Source organism: Amblyraja radiata, chromosome 6 (assembly GCF_010909765.2).
Source record: "Amblyraja radiata isolate CabotCenter1 chromosome 6, sAmbRad1.1.pri, whole genome shotgun sequence".
Lineage (NCBI taxonomy): Eukaryota > Metazoa > Chordata > Chondrichthyes > Rajiformes > Rajidae > Amblyraja > Amblyraja radiata.
In genome coordinates, this window is record NC_045961.1 from 42,749,123 (window position 1) to 42,768,756 (window position 19,634).

Genomic DNA, 19,634 nt, shown 5'->3' on the forward strand with positions numbered 1-19,634 from the left:
GCATTAACCAACCTGATCTCCCTGTGGCTCAGCACTTCAACTCCCCCTCCCATTCCTAATCAGACCTTTCTGTCCTGGGCCTCCTCCATGGCCAGAGTGAGGCCCACCGTAAATTGGAGGAGCAGCACCTCATATTTCGCTTGGGCAGTTTACACCCCAGCGGTATGAACATTGACTTCTCCAATTTCAGGTAGTCCCTGCTTTTCCCTCCCCTCCCCAGCTCTCCCTCAGCTCACTGTCTCCGCCTCTTCCTTTCTTCTTCCCGCCCCCTCCCCACCCCACCCTCACATCAGTCTGAAGATGGGTCTCGACCCGAAACGTCGACTATTTCCTTCGCTCCATAGATGCTGCCTCACCCGCTGAGCTTCTCCAGCATTTTTGTCTACCTTCCATCAACACTCTCTGCTTTCGACCATGACTAATTACATATCCAATTAGCTAGCTCTGCCTGGATCCTGTGTATTCTTAGCTTGCAGACAAGCCTACCATGCGGCACCTTGTCAAAGGCCGAGCAAAGGTCCGTACAATGTCCACCTCTGTGCTAACATTATATGCCCATGTTTTATACTGATTTTCACCAGCAAACAATCTGGTATTGTGGCTTTTTTTTTGCACCCATGAGTCATTGCCATGATAATCGTAGACTAACAAATGAAACATTTATTCTAAGCTCTTCTTTTCATATCCAAGAGCTCGGAGTAATCAGATCAAAAAGTGAAATGAGCAACATTCTGATTTTCAATTGACCACTTTCTCCAAAGCTATAGAAAGACATTGCAGTTATCTTCACCAGCATATCAGCCAGATAACTGCAGGCTTCAAGTGTAACATTTAAAGATTGAAGTGAAGAACAAAAGTTGGAAAGAGGAAATGGGTCAGGTATATCAGGCAAAAGGTCACTTTGAAGGCTCTTAGGTTGAACAAAAACAAAAATAACAAAGGTGAAAGGCTCCTGATGCAGATTCTAGCACACCATTGCTGTCATGGCAAATTGAGAAACTGAATTCTACCACACATGTTAGTTTCTGGTCTACAACCATAAAAAAGTTAGTAATCAATTATGTTAGGGGAATAATTTGGAAGGAATCTTGTCAGCACTGCCGCTTCTGATCTGCAAATCACTGTAGTTTCCAGAAAGCCTCAATGTGCAGTATATGGCAAATTACACCATCATAACATTTAGGCAAGTATTTTAAATAAGAACTTTGGAAAGATTAGTCTCTTTTGATCAGTATGGTAAAGTTTCAGCGATATTTTCTACTCTGGTACTCGCAAAATATCAGAACATGATTAATAGTCAGTTGACTGACCTCCTCTATTTTTCTCTCAATTTTTTGTTCACTTTCTTCTTGCAGAGATCTGTCATGAGAAAAAACAATTTAAATGCAATTAAGGAAAGATAAAAACTGAAAATACACAACTTTTGTGGAAGCAAAAACTGTGAATTAAACAAACTGCTAGAGGAACTCAGCATTTTGGAGAAATGGACAGATAACTATTCGGGTCAAATTCTGAAGGATGATCCCAATCCAAAATGTCACTTGTCCAGTCCCTCCCCAGATGTTAGACACAAAAAGCTGGAGTAATTCAGCGGGACATGCAGCATTTCTGGAGAGGAATGAGTGTCATTTCGGGTCGAGACCCTTCCTCAGACTGGTTAGGGGTAAGGGAAAGAAGTGATATAGAGGGTGATGTGGAGAGATAAAGAACAATGAATGAAAGATATGCAGAAAAGTAGCGATGATAAAGGAAACAGACCATTGTAAGCTGTTTGTAGGGTGAAAATGAGAAGTTAGCGAGGGTTGGGTGGGGGAGGGATAGAGAGAGGGAATGCCGGGGCTACCTGAAGTGAGAGAGTTAAATATTCATACCACTGGGCTGTAAGCTGCCCAAGCGAAATATGAGATGCTGTTCCTCCAATTTGCGGTTAGCCTCACTCTGACAATGGAGGAGACTGAGGACAGAAAGGTCTGTGTAGGAATGGGAAGGAGAATTAAAGTGTTTAAGAAGGAACTGCAGATACAGGAAAATCGAAGGTAGACGAAAGTGCTGGAGAAACTCAGTGGTGCAGCAGCATCTATGAAGCGAAGGAAATAGGCAACGTTTCGGGCCGAAACCCTTCTTCAGAGAATTAAAATGTCCAGCAACCGGGAGATCAGGTTGGTTCATGCGGGCTGAGCGAAGGTGTTCCACGAAACGATCGTCCAGTCTACGTTTCGTCTCACCGATGTATCTTGAACGGATCTTGAACAACGGATACAGTAGATGAGGTTGGAGGAGGTGCAAGTGAACCTCTGCCTAATCTGAAAGGACTGTCGTGGTCCCTGGACAGAGTTGAGGGAGGAGGTATAGCGACAGGTGTTGCATCTTTTGAGGTTGCTGGGGAAGGGATGAGTTAACCAGAGAGTTGCTGAGGGAACGTCCTCTGCGGTAGGCCAAAAGGGGTGGAGATGGGAAAATGTGGCTAGTGGTAGGATTCTGTTGGAGGTGGCGGAAATTTGGGAGGATTATGTGTTGTATGCGACGATTGATGGGGTGGAAGGTAAGGACATGGGGGGGGACTCTGTCTCTGTTGCAAGGGCGGAGCACCGAGGAGACACGAGTGAGGCATCTGCTGTTCCTTCTTGCACATTGCGTCCTCCCCAGATGCTGCCCGACTTGTCAAGTTCCTCCAGCATTTTGTGTTCGGCAAGATTTCACCATCTGTAGATTCTTGTGTCACTGGATGAGTAATTCAGGGTGATACACCCATATCAGAACCAGTCAGATAAGGCGAACCAGAAGGACAGGTTATCAGAGGTTTTTGAACTCAACATTGAGTTGAATTGAGGTCTGTAATTTGCTCAATATGAAGGCAAGATGTTGTTCCCCATGCTTATGTAGCTTTTCATTCCAACAATGTAAGAAACCAAACCAAAGATCATAGGTGGAGTGGAATGGCAACTGGAAACTTGGGGTCATTGTAGAAGGCGGAACAGAAATAACCTACAAATATCCTACACTGAAACTGTGTTTGGTACGAAACGCAGTACATTTATTAGGAAATTGTTTAGATTTGGAGTAATACACCACGGAAACAAATACTTCTGCCCAACTCATCTGTGCTGATCAAGTTACCCATCTAAACATATCCTATTTGCTAACGTTGGTACAAATGAAGAAAGACTGGATAGACTCGGCTTGTACTCGCTAGAATTTAGAAGATTGAGAGGGGATCTTATAGAAACCTACAAAATTCTTAAGGGGTTGGACAGGCTAGATGCAGGAAGATTGTTCCCGATGTTGGGGAAGTCCAGAACAAGGGGTCACAGTTTAAGGATAAAGGGGAAATCTTTTAGGACTGAGATGAGAAAAAAAAAAAATTTACACAGAGAGTGGTGAATCTCTGGAATTCTCTGCCACAGAATGTAGTTGAGGCCAGTTCATTGGCTATATTTAAGAGGGAGTTAGGTGTGGCCCTTGTGGCTAAAAGGATCGGGGGTATGGAGAGAAAGCAGGTACAGGATACCGAGTTGGATGATCAGCCATGATCATATTGAATTGGCGGTGTAGGCTCGAAGGGCTGAATGGCCTACTCCTGCACCTATTTATTATGTTGGCCCTCATCCTTCTAAAACTTTATTTTCACCTACTTGTCCAAATGTTTTTTTGAAACATGATTTTACATGTGAGGATCTGGGTCCATGGGTGTGGAAAGGAAAGACATAAAAGGATAAGGGCTGCTCTTCCTGCAGCTGCTTGGGAAAGTATCTCCATACAGCAAGTGGTTACTGTAGAGATGGAATGAACCAGACTGCTGTGAAAAGGGGGGGGAAGTAGAAACAAGGAACTGCAGATTCTGGTTTACAAAAAAATCAAAAAAGATAGAAAATAGTAGAGTACCTCAGCAGACCAGGCAGCATCCCTCCAGAACATTGAATAGATGGTGTTTCAGGTCAAAACTCCCAAATATGGTAGCAATGTTACAAAATTTTGAGATTTTAAAAATCAAGTCTGCAATTTATCCCATCAGATAAAGCATAAAAATAAGTTTAATTTGACACCTAATTCACTTTCATATCTCAAGTATTTAAAAAGTTATGGCCATTTTCATACTGGGAAATGAGCATCTTGTTCCCTATTGATTTTCTATGGACATAACAAAAAAGCTGTGATCGTGAACAGTCAAAAGCCCAAAACTTTCTTAAAAATTAAGAGAACTGAATGAAATTTTCAGTTATCATAGATTGAAGCATTCTGAAACAAATATAAAATAATCTTACTTGGATGACCTGAAATTAAAGCATATAATTAGTTAGTTACCTAATTGTAGCTAATTTCAGACTTCAATTACTAGATCTAAGCATCTATCCATTTCTTAATAAATGATTAACATTTTTTAAATAGCCTAAATGTCCAAATAATATTCACAAATAACTCACAATAAAACATGATTTTTAAATCTCATTTACATTAATTTATAGACCAAATGGAAGGAATTTAGTGTTCAATTGCTGTAAATAAATGCCCATTTAAATCAGCTTTCCAGTGGGTTCCTGTGAACGCACTGGTTTAGAACGTACACATTGTGGTAGATTTGTGCCCCAAATGCCGAGAAAAATACTGCGGGATATAATGGGCCCAAAATGAGCTTCTCGCAATATTAAACTTTGTATAAAGGGATCTTTAGAAGCCCTTTTTAATGTAAAAATATACAGCTTACCTTCTATTATTTGCTTTATGAGACCCTGCGGTTGCTGGTGGTCGCGGGTTTAGAGATTGATTTTTAAACTACTATAACTATTATACGAGGCCTTTATTATGCGACGGGGTCTTTCAGCGATTTTTCGTTAATAATTAACTAGGCTGAACATCTTCGATTTGAACAGCCTAGAGAAAATCGCGTTTTAAACCCGCCCCCCTCTAAACGGCGCCAAAATCGCGCACACCCGCAGCGACAGATTTTCAGCGACGCTTCAGGTAGGCTTTGCAACATACCTAAATATGGGAGTTAGTTTTGACAGACACTTTCTGGACCAATGGCTCAGAGATGTCATCCTACATTCTTACCTGTTGCTTCCACAACACTGTCTCTGTTTGATTTCCCATTCATCTGTTCTCATCTCCTTTTATCCCACCCAGAGAAAACATAGGGAACCCTTTGTCGTCATCATCATCCCCACTAGTTTACACATTCAGAAGATCATCCCTTGTAATTTTCATGAGCTTCAACAAGATGTAATCTCTAAACACACATTCTCCCCTCTCCTTTCACTCCCCATTTCAGAATTTTGAAGGAAACATTTTCTCTGCGGCCATCTGATTTGCTCTTCCACCTTCATCCATTCCTCTCACTGCAATTTCCTCCCAGTTAAATGGAACATTGTCCCTTTACCTCTTCCCTTCCCACAATTCAGGGAAGAGAACAATTCTTCCAGGTGAAGCAGTGATTCACTTGGACTACTTCCAATTTAGTGCTCTGCTTATGGTACTCATGATGTGATCACCTTTACATTGGAAAAGTTAAGCACAATTAGGGATCATGCTTCATGGAAAGATATACCGTTCACAAGGGTGGCCCGGAGCTTCCGGCGTTCCACACACACCTTTCTCACACTATGTCCATCACCTATTCCCTTTCCCCTCCTTCTGCCCTTCTCTCATTCCTTTCTACCCCGAGTGTCACATTCTCCTTTAATTTCATTTCCCCACTTTCATACCTCTCTCCAACTTTACAGTTCACTCTTCCTTCCTTATCTGACACCCTATTGTCACGATGTCACCTCTATCCTTTGTTACCATCTCCATCCATTTCCTTATCACTCCTCCTCACCTTGCCTGTCCATTTCCCTCCACAGATGTTTCCCGACCTGATGAGATCCTCCTATTTTTTTTAAAACATTTAAATTGGTATTAAAGGGGCTGTCCCACTGTACGAGCTAATTCAAAACTTCTCCCGAGTTTCCCCCGATTCAAACTTGGAGAATTACGGTAATAGCCGCTCGTAGGTACTCGGGGCTCTTGTGGACATTTTTCAACATGTTGAAAAATCTTCACGAGCTTACCGCGCTTCCCGAGTACCTGCTGTTAGCGTTACGAGCCGCTAAGAGACGTCCCGAGCTCCGACATACCCATTAACGTGCTTACCACGAGTTTGATTTTTTTTTTTTAAACTCTGGAGAGCTCTTGAATGACCTCGTACAGTGGGACAGCTTCTTAAGTATATCAGCCAACATCACTACACAGAGAAGATTCTGGTCACTGAAAATCCTAAACAGGTACCCACCATTTGTCTCTCAGGAAAGATATCAATACTTCCTCTTGATAACTTTCCAACTAGTTTTACCTTAGTTTTGATTGTAATCTGTCTTTATATCTGCAAATTGTATTGTATTGTATTGTATACAATTTATTGTCATTGTCTCAATTAGAGACAATATGTCGGGTGTGGCATATACTATGTGGCATTCAACGACTTTTAGACAGGCGCATGAATATGCAAGATGGAAAGATATGGATCATGTGCAGGCAAAAGGAATTAATTTAATTTGGCTTCAAGTTTGGCACAGACATTGTGCACACAATGGGCTGTTCCTGTTTTGCACTGTTCTAATTGCTCTCATTAATCTACCAAATTGTTTTTCTTCGCTTTCCTAATTCTGACAAAGTGCCCTGGATCTCAAATATTTATTGTTCCTCCTTCCACAGCTGCCGAGTGTTTCAGGTTTTGTTCCACATCCTCCTATTTTGTTTTTACATAAATATTAAGAGTTCCAATACATTAGATAGCAACACAAGTTAATCCTGCAATGTTGTAACCAGGCTAATACATTGGGCAAAATTAGACAATACCATTTATAGATGAAACAAAACATTCAGAATTTTACAGGTCTAATTCAAAATCTTAAATCATTTTTACCATCTTGTGATGTGATAAAAAATAAAATGCATCAATTCACATTAGCTTTCCCTTGATCCAAATGCATAACTTACAAGTTGCCCAAAGAACATTTGAGAAACTTGGCATAATGCATGCAAAAAGTTAAATTAGCTTTTGTCAATAATAATAACCAATAATTTTTAATTCATTTTAAATCTCTCATGTTTACATGCACCTGGAATAGGCTATATTCAGAACTACTAGGGCAAACAATAGCATTCAGCAGAATTGCAGGAAAACAGTACCAAACTATACATTACCTCATTGTGACAAAGTTTCCCCATAAAGCTGCAATAGAAAAACAGAGAAGTTTTAAGAAAGAATATCAATGAATGGTAAAATTTGTACTTTAGTGTACATTAAAAAAAATCCCACTAGCCATAATGCTAGAATAATAAAGTTTTTAAAATTACACGATAGATATTTTCAATCTATGTTCTCAATGAAAGCTTCAGGAATTTACTATATTCATAAGGTAAGAGATTTATATCGGGCATCTCAGAAGGTATAATGAAAAATCCAGCAAATTCAGTAACAATCCCTCAAATACTTGAGAGTTGAATTTAAATTTTAATCCTTACTTTCTTCTTCTAATAACCTAGCTCCAGGCACATACATTTATTTTAGTGTTTAGGTGAAAATTCTCTCTGAACATTTTGATGGATTATATTTATACTAAACGTGGTGGGCTTTCTCCAAATTGACACTCAAAAACATTATGTATGAGATATAAGGTTTAATAATATATTCTTGGTTTGCCAACATTCAGCTGAAATTTAGGCAAAGCACCATAGGACTCTGGGTAAAACGCTATTGGAGCTACCCCATTTGTTTGAAAAGGAGCATATTATCTTGCCAAGTCCATCACGGGTACAGACCTCCCCAACATCGATCAACACGGTTCAAAGAGTATTTTATTGTCATGTGTACCACTTAAGGTACAGTGATATTCGATTCACCATACAGCCATACTAAAAAAAGCAACAAGACATACAACTACATAAAGGTTAACATAAACATCCACCACAGCAGATTTCCCACATTTCTCACTGTGATGGAAGGTAATAAAGTCTAATCTTTTTCACTCTTTATTCTCCCGCGGACGGGGCAGTCGAACCATCCGCAGCCGGCGATCGAAGCTCCTGTGATCGGGGCGGTCGAAGCTCCTGCGGCTTGTAGCTCCACAATGTAAAGTCCGCAGGCTCCTGCGGTTGGAGCTCCCGAAGTCGATCCCCAGCAAGAGGCCGTCAGCTCCACATTGTTAGGCCGCAGTGCTGTCCGAGATACGATACGGAAAAAAATCACATCTCCGTCGAGGTAAGAGATTTGAAAAGGTTTCCTCCAACCCCCCCCCCCTCATAAAACAAAACTAAAGAACACTAAAACATACATTTAACACATACTAAAAACAACAAAGAAGAAAAGGACAAGACAGACTGTTGGCGAGGCAGCCCGTGCAACCCTTGCCTCAAAAAGGCAGCCAGCATCGTCAAGGACCCACGCCACTCTGGCCAAGTCTTCATTTCACTCCTGTCATCGGCAGGAAAGTACATGCGCCATACCAAACTTTTTTTCTTGTTTATTATAGTGTTTACAGAGTACTATGTTTACATATCTAAGATAGACACAAAAAGCTGGTGTAACTCAGCGGGACAGGCATCATCTCTAGAGAGAAGGAATGGGTGACGTTTCGGGTAGAGACCCTTCTTGTGCTGCTGCAAGAAAGAATTTCACTGTCCTGGGACACATGCTCAATACCTGCAATTTTCCAAAATGTTTCATAAATGTCGCCGACTCAAAGAATAAATGTTTGTATGATCAATATGCAATGCTCCAAAAAACTGCGTCAAAAAGGCAATTTCCATGTGCTGAATTATTTCATTTGTTATTATGTATACTTGCTGCAGCTTTGCAGGCATATTAGATGCACCGAGCAAGAAATAAAATAAATTGTCCGTTATTTTAAGTAAACTATACCATGACAGTGCAAACAAATAAAAAAGGTGGGGCGACTATATCACCACAAAGTCTGTAGTGGTTTGGCAGATTTGAAGTGGTTAAAAGAGGAATGTTGAAGAACCTGACGGTCGATGGAAAGAAGCTTTTAGTGAACAAAGCAACCCTCAAAGGTACACAAAATGCTGGAGAAACTCAGCGGGTGAGGCAGTATCTATGGAGCGAAGGAATGGGTGACGTTTCGGGTCGAAACCCTTCTTCAGACTGATGAGGGGATGGGGGGCGGGAAGAAGAAAGAAAGAGGCGGGGACAGTGGGCTGTGCGAGAGCTGGGAAGGGGAAAGAGGGAGAAAGCAAGGACTACCTGCAATTGGAGAATTCAATGTTCATACCGCTGGGGTGTAAACTACCCAAGCGAAATATGAGGTGCTTCTCCTCCAATTTACGGTGGGACTCACCGTGGCCATGGAGGCGGCCCAGGACAAAAAGGTCGGATTCGGAATGGGAGGGGGAGTTGAAGTGCTGAGCAACCGGGACATCAGGTTGGTTATTGCGAACTGAGCGGAGGTGTTGGGCGAAGCGATCGCCAAGCCTACACTTGGTCTCACCGATGTTGAGCAGCTGATACCTAGAGCAGCGGATGCAATAGATGAGGTTGGAGGAGGTGCAGGTGAACCTCTGCCACACCTGGAAAGACCTTCGATTGTTCCAGCATCTGCAGTTCCTCATCCGCTGAGTTTCTCCAGTATTTTTGTCTACCTTCGATTGTTCCAGGATCTGCAGTTCCTTCTTAAACATAACAATCCTCATGCTGCTGTACTTTCTGTACCTGCAATGGACCAAGTACTCTCCTCACACCATTCTGCTGTTATGTTCTCGTTGTTGTGATTGTTAGTTTGTTCAGTTTAAAGATACAGCGCGGAAACAGGCACTACAGCCCACAGAATCCAGGCCAACCAACAATCACCCATCTACACTACTTCTATCCTACACACCAGGGACAATTTACAGACGGCAATACAAACACGTACGTCTTTGAAATGTGGGAGTAAACCAGAGTACCCGGAGAAAAGCCATGAGGTCACAGGGAGAACGTTGAAACTTCGTACGAACAGCACCTGTAGTCAGGATCAAACCTGGGTCTCAGGTGCTTCAAGGCAACAACTCTACCACTGTGCCACCCACATCAGGTTGTACTTATATTTACTGCACATATACTGCCTACTTTATGAGCTTCCTGTGAACAAAGAATTTCATTGCATCGTGGTGTATATGACATAATAAACTAATCAAAATCTGAAATGAACCAAGAATAGAAATTGACATTTCTCCGCACTTGCACATACATTGTTAGTTATAGGTGGCTCTGCAGCAAATACCTCACATTCTGATGGGTCTCAACCCAAAACATCACGCATTCCTTTTCTCTAAAGATGCTGCCTGATCCGCTGAGTAACTCCAGCATCTTTGGTATACACTAGCACCTGTAGTTCCCTCCTACACCTGTCACATTCCAAAGGTTTATGGGACTGCAGCTCCAATATTTGCCTTAAAGTCATATCCATGTATTTATTATTAGTTTGAGAATATAAAGGGTTAAGCAAGCAAACCTCTAGTTGACTGTGATTCATTGACATCTCAGAAAAATATTTCCCAATCAACAGCTAATTTCAGAAGAACTCATCCTTTTCTAGTCCGCAAAGACATTTAAGTGCCTTTATATCATCTTGGCTTGTTCATTATATCAGAAGGCTTGGAAAAGAAGTGTTCTCAAATTGGTAAAGGGTATCGCAGTCCATTTGTGTTGGAATATTTCCACATTCTTATGTTTCTGTTTTCACCAAAAAGTTTCAAATATAACTTAATATACATAATTCGTATAAAATAGGATGATGCCGAATGCTTTTTAGTTCCAAAGGTAGCCTTGAGCATTTCACCTTGAATTTAAGAATTCTGACAGTATTTTTGCTGTGTAAATTGACATCTTCCACATTTCAATGGGGTTATTTTTCAATCAGCTGGTTGTAAATATTGGGGGACTGCAAAAATCAATGCTAAGGTTTCAGTCATTTATAAAGTTAGAATAATGACTTAATGAGCTGCTAAAGGAAGTGGATACAATTACAACTTTTAAAAGACATTTGGGCAGATATATGGATAGGATAGAGGCCAGGTCTTACCTACATGCAATTTGAAACCTACTAACATAGTCAACTCTGAACTTCCTGCTCAGTTCAGGAGCAATTAGGGTTGAACAATTAACATTGGCACTGAATTAATATGAAAAAACATTCCATTAACTACATTTTGTACAATCTTTCAGAAAATGTCAAAAACTAGTTTGGTAATAATATCTCACTTTACAAACAAAAACCTTTACAGTACACTAATTTCACATCGATAACCCACATCAGCACCAATACTAAAATAGTTACCTGGGGCACAAACTAATAACATTTCTGTAGGGATTTTTTTTCGCTTTGCCAACAAAAGTAAATATTTATTAGTTATAAGGAAAACATAATTACATTTCTCATGGTATTGTGAATTCCTACCTTTGTGTGCCCACACACACACACACACAATTTAACACAAAATAAGGTTTATAAAAGTCATGAACCAAACTTTTATCACAGTGCAACAGCAGAAAAGATGGACAGATTGAAAGTTACTTCACCTCGACCTCCTGCCATTTATTCTTAGCCTCATCTTCTACCCAGCAAACCATCAATTCCATTGTATGTAAATGAGTCTGAAGAAGGGTTTCGGCCCGAAACGTTGCCTATTTCCTTCGCTCCATAGATGCTGCTGCAACCGCTGAGTTTCTCCAGCATTTTAATGTACCTTCGATTTTCCAGCATCTGCAGTTCCTTCTTAAACGCATCAATTCCATTATCCCACACACAACCCCAAGCTCCAGCATCTACCCACTCCCAGCAACCCATCCCAAACCCCCCTCACGGGCGAGTACGAGCGCTCAGGCTCCCTGGCACTACCCTGCTCTTTAAACTTACAACTATCCATTCACATTATTTGTACTTTGTACAACGTACTTTGTAACTTTGTAAGCGCTCTTTATGGGCGACTATTTGCATTCAATGGGTTTGCAAGCAAAGGATTTCACTGTGATTTGTCACATGTGACAATAAAGTATTCAATTCAATGTAATTAATTTCAACCGCTGTCCTCCGGCGCTCCGTGTCCCCAAGCATCCTCCTCCACCCTGTAGTCCCTGAGCTGTAGCCCTCTCCTCACCACCATCTCTCTCCCCTCAGCCCCTCTCCCATCCGACCCACGCTGTCCTCCAACATGACGAGCTGACTGCACGGTTCAGGCGCCGCAGCGGCAACTCACAGACGACGTAGGAGAGCAGTGCGAGCACGATCATCAGCTTCATGGTCCTTCTGTTGATGGCGCTGAGAAGAACCGACAAGCACTTCATCGTCCGCCGCCGCTTCACTCACCGCTCATAGCCCAGGCCGGCCCACTGCGCATGCCCACTCCGCCGCTTCACTCACCACTCATAGCCCAGGCCGGCCCACTGCGCATGCCCACTCCGCCGCTTCACTCACCACTCATCCCAGGCCGGCCCACTGCGCATGCCCAGGCCGGCCCACTGCGCATGCCCAGGCCGGCCCACTGCGCATGCCCACGCCGCCGCTTCATTCACCACTCATAGCCCAGGCCGGCCCACTGCGCATGCCCACTCCGCCGCTTCACTCACCACTCATAGCCCAGGCCGGCCCACTGCGCATGCTCACTCCGCCGCTTCACTCACCACTCATAGCCCAGGCCGGCCCACTGCGCATGCCCACTCCGCCGTTGCCGCGCAGACGGCTTCAATCGCGGCCGCCGAGCGGCAGTGTGGGATAGCACCGGTCCTCCCAGCTTGACCTCCTCCGCCTAGTGGAGTTGGTCCTCACCCTCAACAACTTTACATTTGACTCCTCCCATTTCCTCCAAACACAAGGCGTAGCTATGGGCACACGCATGGGCCCCAGCTACGCCTGCCTCTTTGTCGGGTACGTTGAACAATCCTTGTTCAATACATACCAGGGCCCCATCCCCGACCTCTACCTCCGCTACATTGACGACTGCTTTGGTGCCACCTCCTGCACCTACACACAACTGACTGACTTCATCCACTTCACCACCAACTTCCATCCGGCACTCCAATACACCTGGACCATTTCCGACACTTCCCTACCATTCCTTGACCTCACCATCTCCATCGCAGGGGACAGACTTCTGACCGACATACACTACAAACCAACTGACTCACATGGCTATCTGGACTACACGTCTTCCCACCCTGCTCCCTGTAAAGACTCCATCCCCTACTCCCAATTCCTCCGCCTACGCCACATCTGTTCCCAGGATGAGACGTTTCACACCAGGGCATCGGAAATGTCCTCGTTCTTCAGGGAACGGGGATTCCCCTCCGCCACCATAGATGAGGCTCGCTCCAGGGTCTCATCCATACCCCGCAACACTGCTCTCTCTCTCCATCCCCGCACTCGCAACAAGGGCAGAGTCCCCCTAGTCCTCACCTTTCACCCCACCAGCCGGCAAATACAACAAATAATCCTCCGCCATTTCCGCCACCTCCAACGTGACCCCACCACTTGCCACATCTTCCCATCTCCCCCAATGTCTGCCTTCCGCAAAGACCGCTCCCTCCGCAACTCCCTTGTCAATTCTTCCCTTCCCTCCCGTACCACCCCCTCCCCGGGCACTTTCCGTTGCAACCGCAAGAAATGCAACACCTGTCCCTTCACCCCCCTCGACTCCATTCAAGGACCCAAGCAGTCGTTCCAGGTGCGACAAAGGTTCACCTGTATCTCCTCCAACCTCATCTACTGCATCCGCTGCTCTAGATGTCAGCTGATTTACATCGGGGAAACTAAGCGGAGGTTGGGCGATCGTTTCGCCGAACACCTCCGCTCAGTCTGCAATAACCTACCTGAACTCCCGGTGGCTCAGCACTTCAACTCCCCCTCCCATTCCCAATCCGACCTCTCTGTCCTGGGTCTCCTCCATTGCCAGAGTGAGCAACACTGGAAATTGGAGGAACAGCACCTCATATTCCGCCTGGGTTGCTTGCATCCGGATGGCATGAACGTTGAATTCTCCCAGTTTTGCTAGCCCTTGCTGTCTCCTCCCCTTCCTTAACCCTCGAGCTGTCTCCTCCCATCCCCCCGCCCTCGGGCTCCTCCTCCTCCCTTTTTCCTTCCTTCTCCCCCCCCACCCCCCATCAGTCTGAAGAAGGGTTTCGGCCCGAAACGTCGCCTATTTCCTTCGCTCCATAGATGCTGCTGCACCCGCTGAGTTTCTCCAGCATTTTTGTGTACCTCCCAGCTTGACAGCTCGTTTCAGCAAGGGTCATGTCAGAGCAAAGATCCTATAGCAGAGAGCTCCGCTATAGGATCTTTGGTCTAGAGTGCCTTGCTGTCATCTATCCTGAAACGGGACAATTAACTTGTTACTTGCAGCAGCATAACAGATATCTAAACATAGTACTCTGTAAAAACACAAAACTGTTCAGAAAAAAATATGTGTATAGGTTTGGGGGCATCATTTTTGATTTGCACTATTATTACTTGCTTATTTGTCTGTTTTGTAAAAACAAACAGAAATAATTATGTTTGTATATTACATATAATATAATATATGATAAGCATGGCCTGTTTCCTTTATCATCGTTACTTTTTTGCATATCTTTCATTCATTGTTCTTTATCTCTTCACATCATTGGCTATATCTCTCGTTTCCCTTTCCCGTGATTTTCAGTCTGTAAAAGGATCTCGACGTCACCCATTCCTTCTCTACAGAGATGCTGCCTGTCCCGCTGAGTTACTACAGCTTTTTGTGTCTATCTTCGATTTAAACCAGCATCTGCAGTTCCTTCCTACACATAACTCGTTATCCTGTATGACCTGTATACCTTGTAGGTATAACTCGTTACCACTTAGCCCACGGACAACAATGGATCGTTTCCTTGATTGTCATTACTTTTTTGCATATCTTTCATTCATTTGTATCTCTCTATATCACCGTCTATATCTCTTGTTTCCCTTTCCCCTGGCTGTCAGTCTCGACCCAAAACATCACTTATTCCTTTTTTCCAGAGATGCTGTCTGACTCTGACACACCGAGTTACTCCAGCTTTTTGTGCCTATAACAAACAGACCAACAAAGAAAACAATAATAGTGCAAAGTCAAACATAATGCACCCATATCTACATTGTTCAGAGCCTGTTTGCAGGTTATAATGTTTAATCCGATGGTTGTGGGGAAGAAGCTGCTCCTTTAATTATTGATACAATGTGGAAATAGGCCCTTCGGCCCACAGAGTCCGCTCCAAACAGTGACCACCGCATACACTAACCTACACACACTAGGGACAATTTTTACAACTTACCGAAGCAAATTAACCTACAAACCTGCATATATTTAGAGTGTGGAAGGAAACCGGAGCACCCGGAGAAAACCCATGCAGTCACAGGGAGAACGTGCAAACGCCATACAGACAGCATCCATAGCCAGGATTGAACCTGGGTCTCTGGTGCTGTAAGGCAGCAACTCTACCATTGCATCACTGTGCCGTCCTGAACCTGGATGTTACAGTTTTCAGGCTGCTCTACCTTCTTCCCAATGGCATGTGAAATGAGAGCGTGGCCAAGGTGGTGCAGGTCTCTGATGATGCCGGCTGCCTTTTTGTGGCAGTGACTCTTGTAGATCCCTTCGATGACAGGGAGGGCAGTAGCCGTGATGGACTGAGCAGTGTGCACCACTTTTTTAAATCTTCATTCCTGGGCGTTCGAGTTGCCGAACCAGGTCATGATTAAACCAGTCAATGTGCTGTCTACTACACTTGTAGAAGCTCAAGAATGTATTAGTTGACATAACAAATCTCCCGAGTCTTCTAAGGAAGTAGAGGTGTGGTGGGCTTGATTGTATTAAAATGCTGGGTCCAGGACAGATCTTCTGAGATACGCACGCCAAGGAATTTGAAGCTTTTGATTCTCCACCAACGTCCTGCCAACAAAGATAGGTTTGTATATCCTCGTCCTTCCAATTCCAAAGCCCACAATCAGTTCTTTGGTTCAATGGTTCTTTTATTATCACATGTACCATGGTACAGTGAAATTTATTTTTTGCTTATAAATCAATGAGATTATTGCCATATGTAAAGACATCCTGATTTAGTACCCCATGCATAGAAACAGCCCACTGAGTCCATGGTACAGAGCTTTTGCATTTTTCAGCTTGAAATTGTGCAATCTGGTGCATACTGTAGCAAGTCTTTTAACATACACTTGAATGCAATATTTATGCTTTAAATTGGATTAGCTATAAATAAGGTTAGGCTAAATTTTATTCCCAATTACATTCCACAGTAGAGCCAGGCTTTGATCAACAGGTGCAGCACATGAATGATCTTAGTGTATTCATGTATGGAAATCAGATTAAAATCAAGCGCTTGGCCCATGTTGACCAACCTGGGTCTCACTGCACACCTGACCCTGACTCCAGTTGCATACCTTCTCTCATTCCTGACCCTGAACCCAGCCTTACACCTGGCCCCCTATTCTACCCTGATCATAGCTGCTTACCTGCTTAGGTTCCCAGTGCTGAACACTCCCATTGTCCCAGTTTTTACTGCACACCTAGTACTATTCCAGACCTTGACTCTGGAAGCACACTTGACCTTGCTCCTAGCCCCTCTGCACTGACAATATATCTGGCCCACACAGAGCCCCATATCTGACCCCCTGGACTTAACCTATAACGTTCAAGTCCACCGGTGCTTATCTAATGCGGTAATCTTTTATGGGGCACTTCACAGACCATTGGCTTCCTTGTTATCTAACATGCTAATTACTTTGTCAAACAAGTCATCAATTGGTTGAACATAATTTCTCATCCATAAAATTATACTCACACAGCTGTATAAGTATTCTGTTACCATTTCCTTCATTTTTCTAACAAACTGTCCTGAATTCATTTTCACCCCCAATATTTTCAGTAATTTGCTGTCTTCCTCTCAGCTAGGACTTTTCTGAAATGTAAAGTCCAATAACAATATATATTTAAGCAATAATATTCTATTTAATGTGATCTTGAGAGTACATAATATATTTCTGTGGTATACATTACACAACAATGAAAATAAATCTTTGTTTTGATTGCACCTACTGTACCAACATGCATACATTATTATATTACAGCTAATATTACAGGACATCCGGTGGTGCTGTTGCTAGCTGCCTCCGCCCACGGTCTGGCTGGGTTTTTTTATTTTGTTATGTTTAGAGTGTGTTTTTTTAGTTTTTTTCGGTATTTTATGTGGGGGGAAGCGGATAGGGTAAGGGGGAAAGCGTCCTTCAGTCGCTTCCCAGAGAGGATGCGGCAATTATCCGAGTCGCGTCCTCGTCCCCCCCCTCGCGGCCTACCTGCTGGATTGGCGTGGCCCTTCCTGCCGGACCGGACCAGAGCTTCAGCAGCGGCGGCGAAGCGTTGGAAACATCGCGGAGCGGGCGAGGCCTTCCTGGGATCGCCGCTTTCAGCTCCGGAGTGCTGGGCCGCTGCTCCAACATCGCGGAGCTGTGGGTGCGGAGCTCCCAACGCGGGCGGCTCTGACCTCGACATCGCGGAGTCCTGGGCCCCTTTGCTGGGGGTCGCCAACGCGAATCTCCACCCAGCGCGGCCTGTGGACATCGGGAGCCACGGACTCCGGTGAAAGGTGGCCGATGAGAGGTTCCCGGCGAGAGGGTCTGAACTTCAGGCCGACTAAGGGGTGCTCGGGAGGCCCCGACCACGGGTGAACATTGGGGAACATCGGCGAGGAGGTTGACTGGACTTTGGTTCCTTCCCTCACAGTGGGGAACTTTGGTGCTGCTGTGGGGATGTTTGTGTTGTGGGCTACTGCGTTCTGTGTTTTGTGGGGTTTTTTAATTTATTTTTTTGTATGACTGTAAGGGAAAAAGAATTTCGCTGTCTCTTCATTGAAGCCAATGACAATAAATTAAATCAAATCAAAATCAAATCAAAATATGTACTGAGGGGAAGTTTTTGTTCCAATGCTCCCCATTCCCAATTACATTTACATTGAAGTGATTGAAATCCAAGTGAAGTTTAAATGGCATCAGAAAAATAAAACCTCTGGAATGGATGATATTCATTACATGGTTGGTTGGAGTCAGTATCCACACAATTACTATATTAAACTTTGAATCTTCAGATGTCCTGGTTCAAGCTAAAACTAAAGACAAATAATAACTTCCTCACACATTCCCCTGCAATTATATCCGTCACTCCATTAAAATATGCCCTTCTTTGAACAAGCTCTTAAACATTGCATCTGAATCAGTTTCTAAATTTGATTACAGTCCTTGAGCATGTTCATCTACGTGTTCAATTAATAAAACAACGAGATTGGGGACATTTCTATTCAACCTGCCAAAGGAATTTGGGGGGTGGGGGTTAGAAATAGTCAGTGAGGTAAACAAACATAATGGTTGAGTGGCAAATGACAATAGTGCTACCTTCCCAATATTTAACTGAAGGAAATAATGGGTTATCGGGGCTGTATGTAGTGACAGAGAGCCTGACACCTTGCATGTCTTTTTAATATTACACTTATCCCATCCCCCTGGATATTCTGGATTAATAAATTAAGGTTTTGTCAACTAATTACAAATCAGGCTAATTACAAATCAATAACATTAGCCAACTCAGAAACACGAAGCGCTGAGCATTGGGATCCAGACATCACGGACAACTGGCCTTGGTTCCCTGCTCACATCTGGCAGTGCTTTCCGTCTCCCAGAGGCCGCGGAGCGTTTTTGAAAGTGGGGGGGTGGGGGGGGGGGGGGGGGGCTAAGAAACAGACTGATACATAGATAGGACAGGTTTGGAGGGATATGGACCAAAAGCAGGTAGTGTAGCTGGGTGTTGTCGGGTGTGGGCAAGTTGGGCCGAAGGGCCTGTTTTCACACTGTATCACTCTATGACGACATTATACCTCCACCATGCATGAATGCTTCAAAATCAAGTGGTCGATTTTATTGCCATATACTCAAGCATGGAAACATAGAAAATAGGTGCAGGAATAGGCCATTCGGCCCTTCGAGCCAGCACTGCCATTCAATATGATCATGGTGTTCATCTAAAATCACTACCTCTTTCCTGTTTTTTCCACATATCACTTTATTTCGCTAGCCCATAGAGCTAAATGTAACTCTTTCTTGAAAACATCGAGTGAATTGGCTTTCACTGCCTTCTGTGGCAGAGAATTCCACAGATTCACAACTCTCTGGGTGAAGAAAGTTTGTCCTCATCTCAGTCCTAAATGGCCTACCCCTTATTCTTAAACTGTGACCCTGTTTCTGAACTCCCCCAACATGGGGAACATTTTCCCTGCAGTTACAGTAAGTGAAAATCTAGCAGGCAAGCTTTCTCCAACCACCCCCATTTGAAGGGCACTATCTTCAACCGCTTCTACCCAGTGCTTGGTACTTACTTCCAGCAGCCACTGGTTGTCCTCCAGGATGCACCGAGCCGCAGCCTGGTCCATGCTGGTCACCAGGGCGAATTCGGCACAGAGACTCTCACAGCGCGGCGCAACGCTTCCGACGCCTCCAACCGCCCGGGACTCTTACGCTGAGGCTGCTCCATGGCCGGACCTGCAGCGAGCAACTCGCCAGTCGGCAAACATTCGCTAGCCCCGGCTCCCCGTCCGCATCTGCCCCCGCCGC

The 19,634-nt window shown here is 44.0% G+C and overlaps 1 protein-coding gene across 2 annotated transcripts in view; it reads right to left on the reverse strand.

Moving 5' to 3' along the window:
* Nucleotides 1-12,394, reverse strand: part of uxs1 (UDP-glucuronate decarboxylase 1) — a 51,832-nt gene extending 39,438 nt beyond the window's left edge. For both annotated transcript variants that reach the window (XM_033022620.1, XM_033022621.1), the window contains exons 1-3: nt 12,229-12,394; nt 7,180-7,207; nt 1,311-1,359 (exon numbers count right to left, since the gene is read on the reverse strand). In XM_033022620.1, the coding sequence (XP_032878511.1) occupies nt 1,311-1,359; nt 7,180-7,207; nt 12,229-12,316 (165 nt within the window). In that variant the 5' untranslated portion in view covers nt 12,317-12,394. The remainder of the gene's footprint in view (nt 1-1,310; nt 1,360-7,179; nt 7,208-12,228) is intronic.
* Between the last annotated feature and the right edge of the window lie 7,240 nt (nt 12,395-19,634).